The sequence below is a fragment of the Rattus norvegicus genome, chromosome 14, assembly GCF_036323735.1.
Source record: "Rattus norvegicus strain BN/NHsdMcwi chromosome 14, GRCr8, whole genome shotgun sequence".
Lineage (NCBI taxonomy): Eukaryota > Metazoa > Chordata > Mammalia > Rodentia > Muridae > Rattus > Rattus norvegicus.
In genome coordinates this window covers 66,849,057-66,868,163 of record NC_086032.1, presented here as the reverse complement: position 1 = coordinate 66,868,163, position 19,107 = coordinate 66,849,057, and the positions used below count along the sequence as shown (strand labels likewise).

Below are 19,107 nucleotides of genomic sequence, written 5' to 3'. Positions count from 1 at the left end.
CATGGAAAGAAAATGAACAGTACCTGGCTGCATGTATTTGAAATAGTCATAACATGAATCATTAGACGTTTCCTCATGAATTTTCAGAAATGCAGTCCTGTATAGAGTATCTACCAGCTGTCTGGTTATGTTAGTAGTTCATTCATTGATAAAATTATAATTCATTAGACAGTGCTTAGAATCCACATGGTTATAGTCTCATTTCTCATTCATTAGTAAAATTTACAATTCCTAACCTGATAGTCCTAAGGAACTGTTCTCTCTCTTTCTCTCTGTCTCTCTGTCTCTCTGTCTCTCTGTCTCTCTGTCTCTCTGTCTCTGTCTCTGTCTCTCTCTCTCTCTATATATATATATATACATATATATATATACACATACATATCACAATGGGATGATTAGTAGTTATTCTTTGTTCGTTTTTGTGACACATAGAAACAATGTTTATAAGACACAAGATTATAGAAAAATAAGCCTAATTAAAAAAAGAAAATACAAAAATATTCCATTTCAAATTACCTTGTTTATGTTAAGGTCAAAATAGGCCCAAATCCCATTATATTGTCAAGTTAGTAGTGGGCACATAGAAGTGTAGTGAGGGAGGCTACAAGGATAGGAATAAACATGTTTCAGGGTATAGATAGATCCTGGTCACTCTGAATCAGTTATTTTTGAAAAGTTTTGTGTGTGGGGGGGTGGTCTTTCTTCATTTTATGTGGCTATGTTATACTTCAGTTTTAAAATAATGTGAGTAAATGTAAAACTTAAGGAAGGAAGAATGAAAAACATTCAAAGTTCTTTTCCTAATCCAGTAAATTCTAAAGGGTCTCACATTAACCTCATACCACTTTATCGGCCTTACCCAAAGCCTTGAGCCCGTTTAGCAGCGGAGCCAGGATTGAACTTGGGCATGTGATCTTCTGCCCCCATACCTTGTGGGGTGGGCTCTATTTTGCGTTGTTTTCAAGCATGAGCTGTGATGCAGCCTCCTGGTTTATGCCTGCCTACCCTCACTGAAGAACTAACACTACCTGTCCTATTGCAGGCGAACTGTGTGAGGAAAAACTGGACTTCTGTGCACAAGACCTGAATCCCTGCCAGCATGACTCCAAGTGCATCCTGACGCCAAAGGGATTCAAGTAAGTCCAAGGCCAGTTGGCGCTCACAGTGGAGTTGGGAATTGGGTTGGGGGATTTCTCTGAGGAATGTGTCTCCTTCACCATCCTGAGTTTCACAATTTTGCCAAAGATTATAGCATGGGTCGCATCCACCCTAGTGTTTGTGACAGTTTTGCAAATAGTAGTGTGAACTACGGACCTTTATTAGCACAGTAAAAATGAATAAATAAATAAAGCAGGAAAGCTTTTGTTCATCACAATATCTAGGAAGCCCTTTATGCTACAAAACAGCCTTTGAATTAGCTTCCTTACATGTGTTTAAAGGTCAATTCAATTAATTCTCTAACATCCACCAGGTAAACATAGAAACTGGTTTTGATGTAACTGAAAACTCTATGGTCTAGAACAGCCAGTCGACCATGGAGGCTGAGCAAAACACTGTGATACTGTGACCGGGCTACTCTGCTCAACCCTGGCTTGTGTGTGTTGTCTTTCTGTAATTATCGATAAGCACCATTATTAACCTTGTTCTTGAGATCTAATACTACCCATTCACACTGCATAGAGAGCTCCCTCAAGTGAGCTAAAAGACAAATCAAAATAATTTCTTTTCCCACTCACAATATTTCTGAAATATGCTAGATACTAAATCAGATGATACCTTTGTTTCAACCTTGAAAAATAGTAATGAGCTTTCAGTAGTTTTAGAGCTGGCAGTAACTTAACCGTCATCTCGCCTAAATTCTTCATTTAAAACACAAGGGAGTTTTAGTCAAGAAAGGTCAGGTACCTGTGCTAATGATCCCCATTAATTTACTGGTAGAACTGAATTTAGATGTAACATTTGCAATTATGTGGCTCATGGAAACCACATTCGTATTAACAACCTTTCTAGCTTATTATTACCATGGTTGGCTTGGAATCAACTTCAGATTGGATTCTAGGGGATGACACAGTTATATTCAGGAGAGAAGCCATGGTTACATAAGACAATAACAAAGACTCTATCAGCCAGTGTTTATATAAGCAGCATCTATAGTCACCCAAGTATGGGGTGATAAGATGATATTATGCTTCATTTCTGTAGTTCTTCACCACTACGTAACTCTCCATACTTAATTTCCTCAGTGAAATAAATGGAGCCTTGTAATTGTTATAAATACAAGTTAACTCAGAAGTTAAATTCACTCATGTCTGGGAAACATCTTATGAGCAAATGAAATTTGAAGTGTATATCAAAGACTTTGATTTTTTTTTATTGCTAAGAATTCAACTCAGCCTTGCCTTTGCTAGACAAAGGCCCCCACCCTCATCTGTGTCTTCAGTCTTTTTACTTTCAATTACATGCTGAGAGGCTCTTACCAAGTTGCTTAGGCTACCCTCAAACCTGTGATTTATTCACTTAGCCTCCTGGGTAGCTAAAGTAATAGGTAGCAAACATAGGCCCTGTAAGGATTTAGATCATTACAAAATAGATTATCACATATTCAGAGTGGAGTGGCAAAGTGAGGTCAGTGCCAACAGAGACCACTGTCTTCCAGTGGTAACAGTGATGTAAATAGTTACAGAATTTTCTTTTCACAATACTACTAGTCAATTTGTTTTAAAACTTAAGTCTTCAGAATACATGGATATAGTTGTAGCACATCCTGACTATACTACCATACTGGGAAACCAAAAAAAAAAAAAAAAAAGTCTGTAGTTCTGAGTCCATCTTTAGTTATATTTAATTTCCAATTCTACCAAAAGACTAGAAGTCTTATAAATTATTTTATTTTATACACAGTGCTGCACTGCATTTTATTCCACCCAACTCTGTACAACAACTGCTTTACCTCCCAATGGCTTTGATCTGCCCAAAGTCAAAGGTGGCACCTCAAAACGACATCACTTATGTGGAGCAACCATTACCACTTTGCAGAGAAATTACAAGAACGGTTTCCTGGGACACTCTATCTGATAAACAGGTTACATGGGCCTTTGCATAATTCCAAGACACATTATTAGTAAGACTCAATGGAAACAATGTTAAACGAGGAGAGCTCATTTTAAACAAAGGACTGATTCTTAATTAAGTATTTTCTATTACTAGCAATTAAGCTGCATACTCTCGAGAGTATGCCTTGCTACAAGCTAGGTAGGCTGATTTGAAGGCCCTCTGTCTTCACCGGCCGATAACTCACAAGCTTGTGTTATAGCTGTGTGTAGTTGAGCTGAAAACAGGTTAAGTCAGAGAGTGTGCTATCGCTCCCATCTTATGAATAATTGCACACTGTGGGAGGCATAGCTGCAGAAAGAAAATGCTCTTAAAAACCAAACAAGAGGGAGCTTGTGGGGAAAAGCTTTACTGAGAAATGTTGTTTGGACAAGTTATAATGTTACTTCAATTTCCTTTTCGTATTAGTAAGTTGACAGAGCTGCTCTGACTTTTCATGCTTCATCTACACTTCATAAATCTCCTGAGTTGCTGTGAGATATTTTTAGAGTGTGATATGCCATAAGCAGTATTTTCAAGAATACATCTTAGTTAGCATTTAGAGTCCTAAACAACATGTATATATATATGTATATATGTACATATTTTACATTACATGTATACATTTTATATTTCTTCCCTCATTCCTCATGAGACAGTAGAATTGAGGAGATGTAATAGGCTTTGTTGGTCACAGACGAGGTGGGAAATTCTTATTTAAATGTTCCTCCCTGTCTTAAACCAAGGGAAAGACAGCGTAATCGGTCATGATATAGCTGCTAGTTCTAAGGGACTTAAAAAGTAGTAGTTGGGGGAAAGAGGGCATAAAGTATCTCCTAGACAGCTACTGTGCTAAGTGTATGGTTCTCTTATCTTTTACTTTGATTTCTTTTCTCAGATAAATAATTCAGAGCGTTTCAAAGCCCGTCTTCTTTTTAATGTTCAGCACTTCAGTGGCGCAGCCTACATTAACATTGATGGAAGCTCCCTTCCAGGGCCCCGTCCATCTATTCGAGAATGTGTACGGCCACTTAGGGTCCATTTAGCTTCAGGCTTGCTGTGTACTTCTCTTTATTGTGATTTAGTGTTAAAACCAAGCAACCTCAGTGCAAGCAGGCCTCTGAATGCGCTCATTTACTTTCTAAGCCATATATGCAACATGCACGGCTCTGTCAGAAGAACAGTACCCCCATTTGTATTAATATATGAGCGCTCCAGTAAATAACCTTATTTTGCATCTTCAGACAACACCCGTGGCAATCAGCAATGCCACATTCAATCAGGTGTTTGTTTTAACTATCTTTATTCATTTAAATATATTTTTATAGAATACTACATAATTAGTAGAAAATACATATAAAAACCTTTCTTGGAAATTCAAGACTCATAGTTATGAAATTTGAAGCCACTTTTTGATCATTCTGATACCTAAATAAATGTTAGGGACTTTACACATAGCATTTTACTTAATATTTAACATACCTTGTAGAGCTGACATTATACCATGTTGTAGATTGGAGAGGGACACTTGGATGTTAAGTGTCTTAATTGAAATGTTGTTTTACAGCATGTGAAATAATCCAAACATAGGAAGACAGATGATGTGGGATGCTAATTGCATTTGGAATTTTAAAAGTTGAGCTCATAGAAACAGAGCAGAGGGTAATGCCATGATTTAGGGGTAATGGAAGTGGAGGGACATTAGTCCCCAATCTTAAGAATTTATAGGGACATGTGTTCTGTGACCTATTGTTAACAGCACCATATATTTGCTAAGAGATGAGGTCATAATTGTTCTTACTATAAAAGTAAATGTGTGTGTGTGTGTGTGTGTGTGTTAACTATACAAGGGATACTAGTTTCTTTTCTTCATACTGTGACAATACCACTTGACCAAAACAATATGGAGGCACAAGCATTTACTCTGGCACACGGTGCATGCATGACCAGGTGGTTAGGGTGACAGGGGCATGAAGCAACATTACATCAACTACCAGAAAGCAGAGAGCAAGGTGAAGACACACTTTCATTCACTTTCCTCTCCTCATATATACAGTCGGGGATACCAGGCAAGGAATGGCACCACCCACTAGCAGGAGACCTTCCTATCTTAACCCATGCAGTCCAGATGATCCCTCATATGCATGCCCAGAAGCCCATCTCCCAAGTGACCCATGTCAAGTAGACAATACTAGCCATCACAGAGAAGTGATGAATATTTAATTAATTGTATTGTGGCTATTATTACACAGTATGTACATATATTAAACATCATGTGGTGAGTGTTGAAATATTTAGTTTCATTAAGCTGCAGAGAGCCCGTGGGCAGCACCCCACGAGCGAACTTGAACCTCGGGACCACAGGTAAGACCAACTTTTCTGCTGCGAGAAAGCTGCCTGGTGAGCTTGGGACACACGGAAGCAGAATTCCTCTAGGACCGGGCACGTTCTGTGTTTACTGGAAGTCCCACACCCGCGGATCCCGGCCCGCAGCAGCTCTCTGCCCCCAGACCCTGTGAGAGAGAGACCCAACCGCCTGGTCAGGTGGGCACTCCTGAGGCTGCAGAGCGGAAGAGACCACCAACACTGCTCACCCCTGCCCACATCCCTGGCCCAAGAGGAAACTGTATAAGGCCTCTGGGCTCCCGTGGGGGAGGGCCCAGGAGCGGCAGGACCCCTGCCTGAGACACCGCCAGAACCTGAAGGAAACAGACCGGATAAAGAGTTCTCTGCACCCAAATCCCGTGGGAGGGAGAGCTGAACCTTCAGAGAGGCAGACAAGCCTGGGAAACCAGAAGAGACTGCTCTCTGCACACACATCTCGGACGCCAGAGGAAAAAGCCAAAGACCATCTGGAACCCTGGTGCACTGAAGCTCCCGGAAGGGGCGGCACATGTCTTCCTGGTTGCTGCCGCTGCAGAGAGCCCGTGGGCAGCACCCCACGAGCGAACTTGAGCCTCAGGACCACAGGTAAGACCAAATTTTCTGCTACAAGAAAGCTGCCTGGTGAACTCAAGACACAGGCCCACAGGAACAGCTGAAGACCTGTAGAGAGGAAAAACTACACGCCCGAAAGCAGAACACTCTGTCCCCATAACTGACTGAAAGAGAGGAAAACAGGTCTACAGCACTCCTGACGCACAGGCTTATAGGACAGTCTAGCCACTGTCAGAAATAGCAGAACAAAGTAACACTAGAGATAATCTGATGGTGAGAGGCAAGCGCAGGAACCCAAGCAACAGAAACCAAGACTACATGGCATCATCGGAGCCCAATTCTCCCACCAAAACAAACATGGAATATCCAAACACACCAGAAAAGCAAGATCTAGTTTCAAAATCATTTTTGATCATGATGCTGGAGGACTTCAAGAAAGACGTGAAGAACTCCCTTAGAGAATTAGTAGAAGCCTACAGAGAGGAATCGCAAAAATGCCTGAAAGAATTCCAGGAAAACATAAATAAACAAGTAGAAGCCCATAGAGAGGAGACACAAAAATCCCTGAAAGAATTCCAGGAAAACATAAATAAACAAGTAGAAGCCCATAGAGAGGAGACACAAAAATCCCTGAAAGAATTCCAGGAAAACACAATCAAACAGTTGAAGGAATTAAAAATGGAAATAGAAGCAATCAAGAAAGAACACATGGAAACAACCCTGGATATAGAAAACCAAAAGAAGAGACAAGGAGCTGTAGATACAAGCTTCACCAACAGAATACAAGAGATGGAAGAGAGAATCTCAGGAGCAGAAGATTCCATAGAAATCATTGACTCAACTGTCAAAGATAATGTAAAGCAGAAAAAGCTACTGGTCCAAAACATACAGGAAATCCAGGACTCAATGAGAAGATCAAACCTAAGGATAATAGGTACAGAAGAGAGTGAAGACTCCCAGCTCAAAGGACCAGTAAATATCTTCAACAAAATCATAGAAGAAAACTTCCCTAACCTAAAAAAAGAGATACCCATAGACATACAAGAAGCCTACAGAACTCCAAATAGATTGGACCAGAAAAGAAACACCTCCCATCACATAATTGTCAAAACACCAAACTCACAAAATAAAGAAAGAATATTAAAAGCAGTAAGGGAAAAAGGTCAAGTAACATATAAAGGCAGACCTATCAGAATCACACCAGACTTCTCGCCAGAAACTATGAAGGCCAGAAGATCCTGGACTGATGTCATACAGACCCTAAGAGAACACAAATGCCAGCCCAGGTTACTATATCCAGCAAAACTCTCAATTAACATTGATGGAGAAACCAAGATATTTCATGACAAAACCAAATTTACACAATATCTTTCTACAAATCCAGCACTACAAAGGATAATAAATGGTAAAGCCCAACATAAGGAGGCAAGCTATACCCTAGAAGAAGCAAGAAACTAATCGTCTTGGCAACAAAACAAAGAGAATGAAAGCACACAAACATAACCTCACATCCAAATATGAATATAACGGGAAGCAATAATCACTATTCCTTAATATCTCTCAATATCAATGGCCTCAACTCCCCAATAAAAAGACATAGATTAACAAACTGGATACGCAACAAGGACCCTGCATTCTGCTGCCTACAGGAAACACCTCAGAGAGAAAGACAGACACTACCTCAGAGTGAAAGGCTGGAAAACAACTTTCCAAGCAAATGGTCAGAAGAAGCAAGCTGGAGTAGCCATTCTAATATCAAATAAAATCAATTTCCAACTAAAAGTCATCAAGAAAGATAAGGAAGGACACTTCATATTCATCAAAGGAAAAAATCCACCAAGATGAACTCTCAATCCTAAATATCTATGGCCCAAATACAAGGGCACCTACATACGTAAAAGAAACCTTACTAAAGCTCAAAACACACATTGCACCTCACACAATAATAGTGGGAGATTTCAACACCCCACTCTCATCAATGGACAGATCATGGAAACAGAAATTAAACAGTGATTTCGACAAACTAAGAGAAGTCATGAGCCAAATGGACTTAACGGATATTTATAGAACATTCTATCCTAAAGCAAAAGGATATACCTTCTTCTCAGCTCCTCATGGTTCCTTCTCCAAAATTGACCATATAATTGGTCAAAAAACGGGCCTCAACAGGTACAGAAAGATAGAAATAATCCCATGCATGCTATCGGACCACCACGGCCTAAAACTGGTCTTCAATAACAATAAGGGAAGAATGCCCACATATACGTGGAAATTGAACAATGCTCTCCTCAATGATAACCTGGTCAAGGAAGAAATAAAGAAAGAAATTAAAAACTTTCTAGAATTTAATGAAAATGAAGGTACAACATACCCAAACTTATGGGACACAATGAAAGCTGTGCTAAGAGGAAAACTCATAGCGCTGAGTGCCTGCAGAAAGAAACAGGAAAGAGCATATGTCAGCAGCTTGACAGCACACCTAAAAGCTCTAGAACAAAAAGAAGCAAATACACCCAGGAGGAGTAGAAGGCAGGAAATAATCAAACTCAGAGCTGAAATCAACCAAGTAGAAACAAAAAGGACCATACAAAGAATCAACAGAACCAAAAGTTGGTTCTTTGAGAAAATCAACAAGATAGATAAACCCTTAGCCAGACTAACGAGAGGACACAGAGAGTGCGTCCAAATTAACAAAATCAGAAATGAAAAGGGAGACATAACTACAGATTCAGAGGAAATTCAAAAAATCATCAGATCTTACTATAAAAACCTATATTCAACAAAACTTGAAAATCTTCAGGAAATGGACAATTTCCTAGACAGATACCAGGTATCGAAGTTAAATCAGGAACAGATAAACCAGTTAAACAACCCCATAACTCCTAAGGAAATAGAAGCAGTCATTAAAGGTCTCCCAACCAAAAAGAGCCCAGGTCCAGACGGGTTTAGTGCAGAATTCTATCAAACCTTCATAGAAGACCTCATACCAATATTATCCAAACTATTCCACAAAATTGAAACAGATGGAGCCCTACCGAATTCCTTCTACGAAGCCACAATTACTCTTATACCTAAACCACACAAAGACACAACAAAGAAAGAGAACTTCAGACCAATTTCCCTTATGAATATCGACGCAAAAATACTCAATAAAATTCTGGCAAACCAAATTCAAGAGCACATCAAAACAATCATCCACCATGATCAAGTAGGCTTCATCCCAGGCATGCAGGGATGGTTTAATATACGGAAAACCATCAACGTGATCCATTATATAAACAAACTGAAAGAACAGAACCACATGATCATTTCATTAGATGCTGAGAAAGCATTTGACAAAATTCAACACCCCTTCATGATAAAAGTCCTGGAAAGAATAGGAATTCAAGGCCCATACCTAAACATAGTAAAAGCCATATACAGCAAACCAGTTGCTAACATTAAACTAAATGGAGAGAAACTTGAAGCAATCCCACTAAAATCAGGGACTAGACAAGGCTGCCCACTCTCTCCCTACTTATTCAATATAGTTCTTGAAGTTCTAGCCAGAGCAATCAGACAACAAAAGGAGATCAAGGGGATACAGATCGGAAAAGAAGAGGTCAAAATATCACTATTTGCAAATGACATGATAGTATATTTAAGTGATCCCAAAAGTTCCACCAGAGAACTACTAAAGCTGATAAACAACTTCAGCAAAGTGGCTGGGTATAAAATTAACTCAAATAAATCAGTTACCTTCCTCTATACAAAAGAGAAACAAGCCGAGAAAGAAATTAGGGAAACGACACCCTTCATAATAGACCCAAATAATATAAAGTACCTCGGTGTGACTTTAACCAAGCAAGTAAAAGATCTGTACAATAAGAACTTCAAGACACTGAGGAAAGAAATTGAAGAAGACCTCAGAAGATGGAAAGATCTCCCATGCTCATGGATTGGCAGGATTAATATAGTAAAAATGGCCATTTTACCAAAAGCAATCTACAGATTCAATGCAATCCCCATCAAAATACCAATCCAATTCTTCAAAGAGTTAGACAGAACAATTTGCAAATTCATCTGGAATAACAAAAAACCCAGGATAGCTAAAGCTATCCTCAACAATAAAAGGACTTCAGGGGGAATCACTATCCCTGAACTCAAGCAGTATTACAGAGCAATAGTGATAAAAACTGCATGGTATTGGTACAGAGACAGACAGATAGACCAATGGAATAGAATTGAAGACCCAGAAATGAACCCACACACCTATGGTCACTTGATTTTTGACAAAGGAGCCAAAACCATCCAATGGAAAAAAGATAGCATTTTCAGCAAATGGTGCTGGTTCAACTGGAGGGCAACATGTAGAAGAATGCAGATCGATCCATCCTTATCACCCTGTACAAAGCTTAAGTCCAAGTGGATCAAGGACCTCCACATCAAACCAGACACACTCAAACTAATAGAAGAAAAACTAGGGAAGCATCTGGAACACATGGGCACTGGAAAAAATTTCCTGAACAAAACACCAATGGCTTACGCTCTAAGATCAAGAATCGACAAATGGGATCTCATAAAACTGCAAAGCTTCTGTAAGGCAAAGGACACTGTGGTTAGGACAAAACGGCAACCAACAGATTGGGAAAAGATCTTTACCAATCCTACAACAGATAGAGGCCTTATATCCAAAATATACAAAGAACTCAAGAAGTTAGACCGCAGGGAAACAAATAACCCTATTAAAAAATGGGGTTCAGAGCTAAACAAAGAATTCACAGCTGAGGAATGCCGAATGGCTGAGAAACACCTAAAGAAATGTTCAACATCTTTAGTCATAAGGGAAATGCAAATCAAAACAACCCTGAGATTTCACCTCACACCAGTGAGAATGGCTAAGATCAAAAACTCAGGTGACAGCAGATGCTGGCGAGGATGTGGAGAAAGAGGAACACTCCTCCATTGTTGGTGGGATTGCAGACTGGTAAAACCATTCTGGAAATCAGTCTGGAGTTCCTCAGAAAATTGGACATTGAACTGCCTGAGGATCCAGCTATACCTCTCTTGGGCATATACCCAAAAGATGCCTCAACATATAAAAGAGACACGTGCTCCACTATGTTCATCGCAGCCTTATTTATAATAGCCAGAAAATGGAAAGAACCCAGATGCCCTTCAACAGAGGAATGGATACAGAAAATGTGGTACATCTACACAATGGAATATTACTCAGCTATCAAAAACAACGAGTTTATGAAATTCGTAGGCAAATGGTTGGAACTGGAAAATATCATCCTGAGTGAGCTAACCCAATCACAGAAAGACATACATGGTATGCACTCATTGATAAGTGGCTATTAGCCCAAATGCTTGAATTACCCTAGATCCCTAGAACAAACGAAACTCAAGACGGATGATCAAAATGTGAATGCTTCACTCCTTCTTTAAATGAGGAAAAAGAATACCCTTGGCAGGGAAGGGAGAGGCAAAGATTAAAACAGAGACTGAAGGAACACCCATTCAGAGCCTGCCCCACATGTGGCCCATACATATACAGCCACCCAATTAGACAAGATGGATGAAGCAAAGAAGTGCAGACCGACAGGTGCCGGATGTAGATCGCTCCTGAGAGACACAGCCAGAATACAGCAAATACAGAGGCGAATGCCAGCAGCAAACCACTGAACTGAGAATAGGTCCCCCGTTGAAGGAATCAGAGAAAGAACTGGAAGAGCTTGAAGGGGCTCGAGACCCCAAAAGTACAACAATGCCAAGCAACCAGAGCTTCCAGGGACTAAGCCACTACCTAAATACTATACATGGACTGACCCTGGACTCTGACCCCATAGGTAGCAATGAATATCCTAGTAAGAGCACCAGTGGAAGGGGAAGCCCTGGGTCCTGCTAAGACTGAACCCCCAGTGAACTAGACTATGGGCGGAGGGCGGCAATGGGGGGAGGGTTGGGAGGGGAACACCCATAAGGAAGGGGAGGGGTTAGGGGGATGTTTGCCCGGAAACCGGGAAAGGGAATAACACTTGAAATGTATATAAGAAATACTCAAGTTAATTAAAAAAAAAAAAAAGCAGGCTTAACAATGAAGCCAGACTGGAATATGAATTCTATTTAACTGCAAAGTCAAAACTCAGTAGATAAAAACATGGTTTTCTGTCATGTATATATACATATGTGTATACATACACATAAAATAGAAGCAAACCCTTCTTTAGACTCAAAGGTAACATACTCATGGATGCCTTATTATTTAAACCGAAGAAGTCACAACAAAAGAGTGCTCTGAGGGACAAGAGTATGAAGAGGTCTATCACAAGTGTTATCCCATCTGTGGCCATACCTGTGCAACTTCCAATGTCCCCATAGCTTCACAACACATATGAGAGTATATCCCTCATCCATGAAACGCCTAAAACACTGGATGCTGCTAATCCCCATATACCCTCTTTTCCTCCTGTACTTATTAAATATTATAGAATGAAGCTAGCAAAGGACTTCAATAAGAGATGAACAGTAGTTAAAAACAAAACTTTTAACAAGTTTTCACCATAATAAAAATTCCGTAGAGGCATTCCCTTGGTCTCTAAGGACTCAACTGTACTCTGTGCTTTCGTATGATATGTGAGATGATGCTGTGCCTACAAGATGTGGGCAATAGGCCTGGTCATATTGAGTATGGCTGCTACCTAAGGGTTTCCTAAACACGTTTATGGCAGTGCTGTAAAAGTGGATGATTATTAACACCTTGCTCAGTTCCTGTTGGAGAGGTGTGGATATCCAGCATGGATAAGTGGATGATAAGTATTCAGGGCTGGACAGAATAAACAGGATCTAATGTCACTGAGAAGGCTACTGCTTTGTGTATCTGAAATTTTGTGAAAATTTTACATCATGAGTAGCTGTTACCATGATTAATTGAATACTACAATGCTCTGTAAACCATTACATGTGCTGTAAGACATTTTCCTGGAGGACCAGAAAGTCCTGGTTTCCTTAATAACCACTAGATTTGCACTGCTCAGCACCAGAGCCCAGTTTTTTTTTTAAAGGGAACCTTGAGCAACTGGTTATCCAACAGTGTGGTATACCAGCTCGGGGTCAAGGGTCTAGTCAGATTCCTAAGATCTACTTCCCACAGAAGGCACTTAAAAGGGTATGTTATGGGATAAAGGCTTGAGCTTTCTCTCCTACAATATTGATACCTGTGCAAGGGGACAATGTTATCACTGTATCACAGCTCTGTGGAATGGTACTATGTGTTTACTGAATCCACATTCTTAAAAGGCATAGAAGGATGGCAAAGATGTTCAAAGAGTATACTCTCCATTTCCTCAGTCTGCCATCAGCAATAGAATGGATACTGGAGTGAAGAAGCTAAAAAAAAAAAGTAGTGCCCATAGAATTAATCTCAGAAATTTTGTACTGGATCTAATGTCACAGTCCATCAAATCAATGGAACTCTTCCATAATCATTAATTAAAACTCACAGTGTCTGATGTAGTTAATTTTATTTCCTTACATTATATTCTTTTCTAGTGTTATATAGTCCATGACAAAATAAAACTCTTACTACTTTTAAAATATACTTAATGGTCTTTGTAAATTTGCCAGCCATGGTAGCATATGACTGCAGTCCTAGCACTCGGGAAGGACAGGTAGAATGACTGCAGCATGTTTAAGTTTACACATAAGACTGTCATCATCCAATTAGACAATGGAATTAAAAAGAACAGAAAATGAGGACGCTGTAGACAACATAAGGAGTGAAAGAGAAGAAAAGGCAGAGTGTAAAGAAGTGCGGAAGAAACCTTGGTACAGTGAGTTCTTTGTATCTGGGTGTAGGATGCTCCCGATCATTAAGGAGTTAATCTTTCCTCTGACTTCAAGTAAGACAGCCATGCCTCCCAGTGCAGCCTATCCTATTGCACAAACATCCATCAATTGGAAGGACTAGACTGTTGTAAATAAGTTTCCATATCGAGATGTTGCTATTTTGTCCAGATGAAATGCCATGGCTCTTCATGATCTTTTGGCTCAGTCAAGTTTGAAACGTTATCTCCTTGTTGAATCAGGTGTGACTGCACTCCGGGATACATTGGTGAGCACTGTGACATCGACTTTGATGACTGCCAAGATAACAAGTGCAAAAACGGTGCTCATTGCACAGATGCAGTGAACGGATACACATGTGTCTGTCCTGAAGGCTACAGGTGAGAACATGAGGACGTGTGTGTGTGGTGAGACATCTCTAGGGCTCTAGCACATCTAGTCTAACCTAATGTTTCTTTGTATTTGCTAGTGGCTTGTTCTGTGAGTTTTCTCCACCCATGGTCCTCCCTCGCACCAGCCCCTGTGATAATTTTGATTGTCAGAATGGAGCCCAGTGTATCATCAGGGTGAATGAACCAATATGCCAGTGTTTGCCTGGCTACTTGGGAGAGAAGTGTGAGAAATTGGTCAGTGTGAATTTTGTAAACAAAGAGTCCTATCTTCAGATTCCTTCAGCCAAGGTTCGACCTCAGACAAACATCACACTTCAGGTGAGAGATCTCCACCCTCCCCCAACCCCCCACCCCCGAGCTGGACTGATTGGGAGATACATTTAGCTGCTTGAGATAGGAAATAAAGAAAAGCTTCCTGAGTGAAAAGCATCAGATGTTTTCCTTTCAATATTTGTATGTTAATTCATTAAAGGGGTGGGGGTGGAGACTGGGCACCGAAGTTGCCACTCATTTGACAGTTTGAGTGAAGGTGTTTTGCCTTTAATTTTTATGGCCGTGCCATTCCTTCCTCTGCACACCGGAAAGGCTTTTCTTTAAAACCTGCAGCTGAGATGCACACGGCTGAGACACCACCCCTTAACTTGGCTCTCTATCATCTGCAACTCTTCACCCAAAGCCTTGAGAAAGAGCCATAGACAGTTACCACTAAGGAAGTCATTCATGCCCCTGAGGCGTGAGTTATACCAGACTAGGGATAATAAATGTAGAGTATTTGGACAAATTGGGGTTACATACTTGTTTTATCTGGTAAGCAAAATTCTTTAATATAGTTTTAATTTAAAATATATATTTTAAAATTTATATTTTTGACCCACTTCTTCCAGCCTTTCCTCCTTGTATTTTTTTTTTACCCTGGCACTGACAATACAGGCATGGCTTCTGAAATTACGGAGGGAGGATCCTGGGAGGGAGCCAGATACCCTTTAAGAATCTCTCTCTATAACATACACCTTCTCATGCTTGCCACATTGAAAAATTATGTAAAGTACATTGGTATTAGGACTTTTAAAATCTAACTTTCACGTAAGTCCTTTAATAGCCCCCCAAAGAAGAAAGTAATATTAAATCAGATATTTCCTATTTCTCCCTGCATGCATATATATATATGCCAAGAATAAAGCTTAGAGTAGGAGAAAAAATACAGATACACAAAATTTTCTAGAAAAGACAATTCTGACATTACCTCTAACAGATTTACTTAGATATGTATTACTGGTTTTCTTAATTATTTATAGATTTATTTACAACAGAACAATTACCAAATTGTCTTTAAGCAGCAATTTCAACAAACATTTTTTTCTTCATACCCACAAGACAAGCCATAATGAAAATTCCCCATTCACTTATCAACCTGTTTCTTTGCATGAACACATTTGGTTGACTGTGCATCCTAACATCAGGGCTACCTCCTACTAGATTGCCACAGATGAAGACAGCGGCATCCTCTTGTACAAGGGTGACAAGGACCACATTGCTGTGGAACTCTATCGAGGGCGAGTTCGAGCCAGCTATGACACCGGCTCTCACCCGGCTTCTGCCATTTACAGGTGAAGATCTCTCAATTACTGGTAAAGGTGAAAAAACGTATTCAATGAAGAACTGCTTCTCTTCTACAGTTGTATAATGGGAAGGGATGGGGATAATTGGTGATAGCAGATGGCCTAGTTTTTTATCAACTGCTGAAGCAGGATACCTGAGATCTAGGATCTCATCTTGCAAAGAAGTTCCTTTCAGCCATATTCTATAGATGAAGGAAAGGGGGGAGGAGAATGTGCTAGAGAAAATGGGAGGAAAGGGGGCTACTCGCCCTCCCTTGGGGACCCACTCATGCTAAGTAACCCTCTCCCTGAAGAGTCAGACAATTCCCAGATGAGGACGGAGTCCTCATGGCCTGATTATCTTGTAGCTTCCCTATACCCTACACTTGAACATTGCTGCATTGGAGGTTATATATTTTATGAATGAATTTAATGGCATACTCAAGCTATGGCAGTCAGCGTCATATTACGCTTAGTACCAATAATCCCTGATCATGCAGCAGACATCATTTACATGCATAGTTTTCCCAGGCAGGTTAACTTAAATGAATTAAGTGAGTAAAGTGTAGGGAAAGACTAAGTTCTCACTCTTATTCTTTAAGAAGCCCCACATTGTAAGTGTATTTTCCTCCATGACAAATAGCTTTGGGATAGGCAATGCGATACAAATGTTGCAGTACAGGGAAGTAAAATCAAGTCTCTTTCTACTCAGTTCTCCTTGGATGCTGCCAAGTAAAAATATGATTCAGAGTTTATTTTTCTTTTGTTTACTCAGTGTGATTTTTTTCTTCTTTAAATACTGATTCATATTTACATTGATGTTGTTACTGGTTCGAGACAGGGTTTCTCTGTTTAGTCCTGCCTATCCTGGAGCTCATTCTGTAGACCAGGCTGGATCCACCAGCCTCTACCTCCTGCGTGCTGAGGCCACCATGCCCAACTTGATTCACATTTAAAATACTGTGTTTATGAACAAAACACATCTGTAGGCTAACTACACTTGGCCACACATGACTAGATGTTGATTATGACATAAAGTATAGAAAGTGATCTCAATCTTGTGGGTGTTGTCTATAAATATGGAAATGTGTTTCAGAAGCCTTCTTAGCTCATTGGCTCCTTCAAACAGTTCTGAGAATGTAGATGCCAATTGCAGCCATGAGTAGAATTTGCTCAGTCCTTCCGGTGGTGAGCTAGGCCATGTGGGACTATTTAGAGCAGGAAAACAGATCCACAACTATTGGTTTTTTAAAGTGGAATACAATGGTTATTTCACCTCTAAATGTTGATGAATTATAGCCAACATTTTGTATCATTAACCTTTAAACTATATAGTGTTTCAGTTCATAAATTTGCAGTCCATTTTGTTTTACTTTATTTTTTTGCTTTTTGATGACAGTGGTGCACTACAGAACCATTCCAAACCATAATCAAGATCCTTGAGTTGGTATATTAAAGCTAACATTCACATAAAATATACCAAATTATTTCTGGATAAGTTGGAAGAACTCAAGTGATTTTCCCAAATGAAGACTCACTGGAAAGGCCTTTTTTGTTTCATTCTATGTTTATTCTCATTTTTACCCAATGCAAAATAGCGTATGTCCTATGACAGTTATAAAAATAATATTATGTTGCGCATTCTCCACTTAAAGCCAAAAGCTCATGTTTCTATTAGAAAATTATGTAATAGAGACATGTTCCTTGGTCTTGACAACAGGTTCTATTTAATCCTTGTATTTCAAATTAAAACATGCAATTTGGACAAGTTATTACATTATTTCATAGTTTAAAAAGGCAGGCAACAATTAAGCTAGTGGTCGGGTATTATATTATATTAAAGTGTACTTGAATATTAAGAACATCATTAATATTCTAAAAACCTAAAGGTAGAAAGGCAGGGACGAAAAAGTGAGAAAACCTTAGCAAGAAATTGAGGGATTATGAAGTTATAATACTCATTAAAAAGAGTGGAGGCCAGGTGTGGTGGCATACATCTTTAATTCTAGCATTTGGGGAACAGAGGCAGGCGGATCTATGGGCATTCAATAGTCCAGCCTGCTCTACATAGAGAATTCCAGGACAGACAGTGCTGCACAACAGAGAGACCCTGTCGCAGAATACATAAATGAATAAATAAATAAATAAATAAATAAATAAATAAATAAATAAATAAATAAATGCATGAATGATGTCAGAAAAGAGTTAAGAAATAGGTATTTGTGTTCTAAGAATCTACATAAAGTATAGGTGGACCTGAAAAGAGAGGTTGGGTGGAAGAGGGTTCCTGCCCCAATTCCACAGCACATTGTTTTGAGTTCTGAACCATTTGGATGTGATCAGCACTCATAGAATGCTGAAGTAGTAGAAAAATGTGCTCCTAAAATTGTCCCTTTAGGCACATTTCATCACCTGTCTGGTCCAATCATGCAGACAATAAATATAGTGCTGTCTTGTGAGGTTACACTGAGAAGTAACAAATAAACAAAATATTTGGACAATTAATATAAATCAGTAAATAATAATAGCTACTGGCATCATAGATTCATCATTTCCCAAAATGAATTTTAGAAGGAAAAGGTTACTTCAGTACAAAGATGTTTTCCTTCTGTTCTCCATCCACGGGCTGGTTTCTTGGCATCCAGCATAGGGCGGGTTTATTTCTAATCCTCCGTTTCCTTCCAAGTTCCCTTTGCAGTTTAACACTACTCTAGTTTTATAGCTTATCTTCAAAGGACAGAAAATGGCATAGCCTTCGTGGCTGTTCCTCCCTTTCTAAAAGTTATGAGTGAAAGGTGCTATTTCTCTATTACTTTAGTAAAATAATCTATCAGTAGCACCATTGCAATTGGCTCCTGGGAGGCACTTACAAAATATCCAATTAAATTGAATTTTCAAATAATATTTCCATTCAACTTTATATAACATTATGAAAAGTACACACTGTTGCTTTAAAGGACATAATTAAATATTCTTATTTTAGATAACTGTTTTTGTTTGGTTTGGTTTCCTTGCTATAATTTATGATATATAAATTTTAATTTTCTGAGTAACATTTTCTACATTATATATTGCTTAATGCTCTATGGGAAAATTGCATTTGGAAATTAATTTTTTTACTTCAAGTATACTTTATCATTTGATTGATTTCTTCTCAACTTGGATTAAAATGGATGTTTTTTAATATTAGGATAAAAACAATCACATATGTGTGTTTTGTTCCTGTAGGATTATTTTTTTTAGTTTAAAAAATTCACTTATTC

The 19,107-nt window shown here is 39.2% G+C and overlaps 1 protein-coding gene across 5 annotated transcripts in view; it reads left to right on the top strand.

Moving 5' to 3' along the window:
• Slit2 (slit guidance ligand 2) overlaps positions 1–19,107 on the top strand; it is a 338,857-nt gene that overhangs the window by 300,354 nt on the left and 19,396 nt on the right. For all 5 annotated transcript variants that reach the window (NM_022632.2, XM_017599277.3, XM_039092141.2 and 2 more), the window contains 4 exons: positions 1,043–1,136; positions 14,097–14,234; positions 14,324–14,564; positions 15,723–15,853. In NM_022632.2, the coding sequence (NP_072154.2) occupies positions 1,043–1,136; positions 14,097–14,234; positions 14,324–14,564; positions 15,723–15,853 (604 nt within the window). The remainder of the gene's footprint in view (positions 1–1,042; positions 1,137–14,096; positions 14,235–14,323; positions 14,565–15,722; positions 15,854–19,107) is intronic.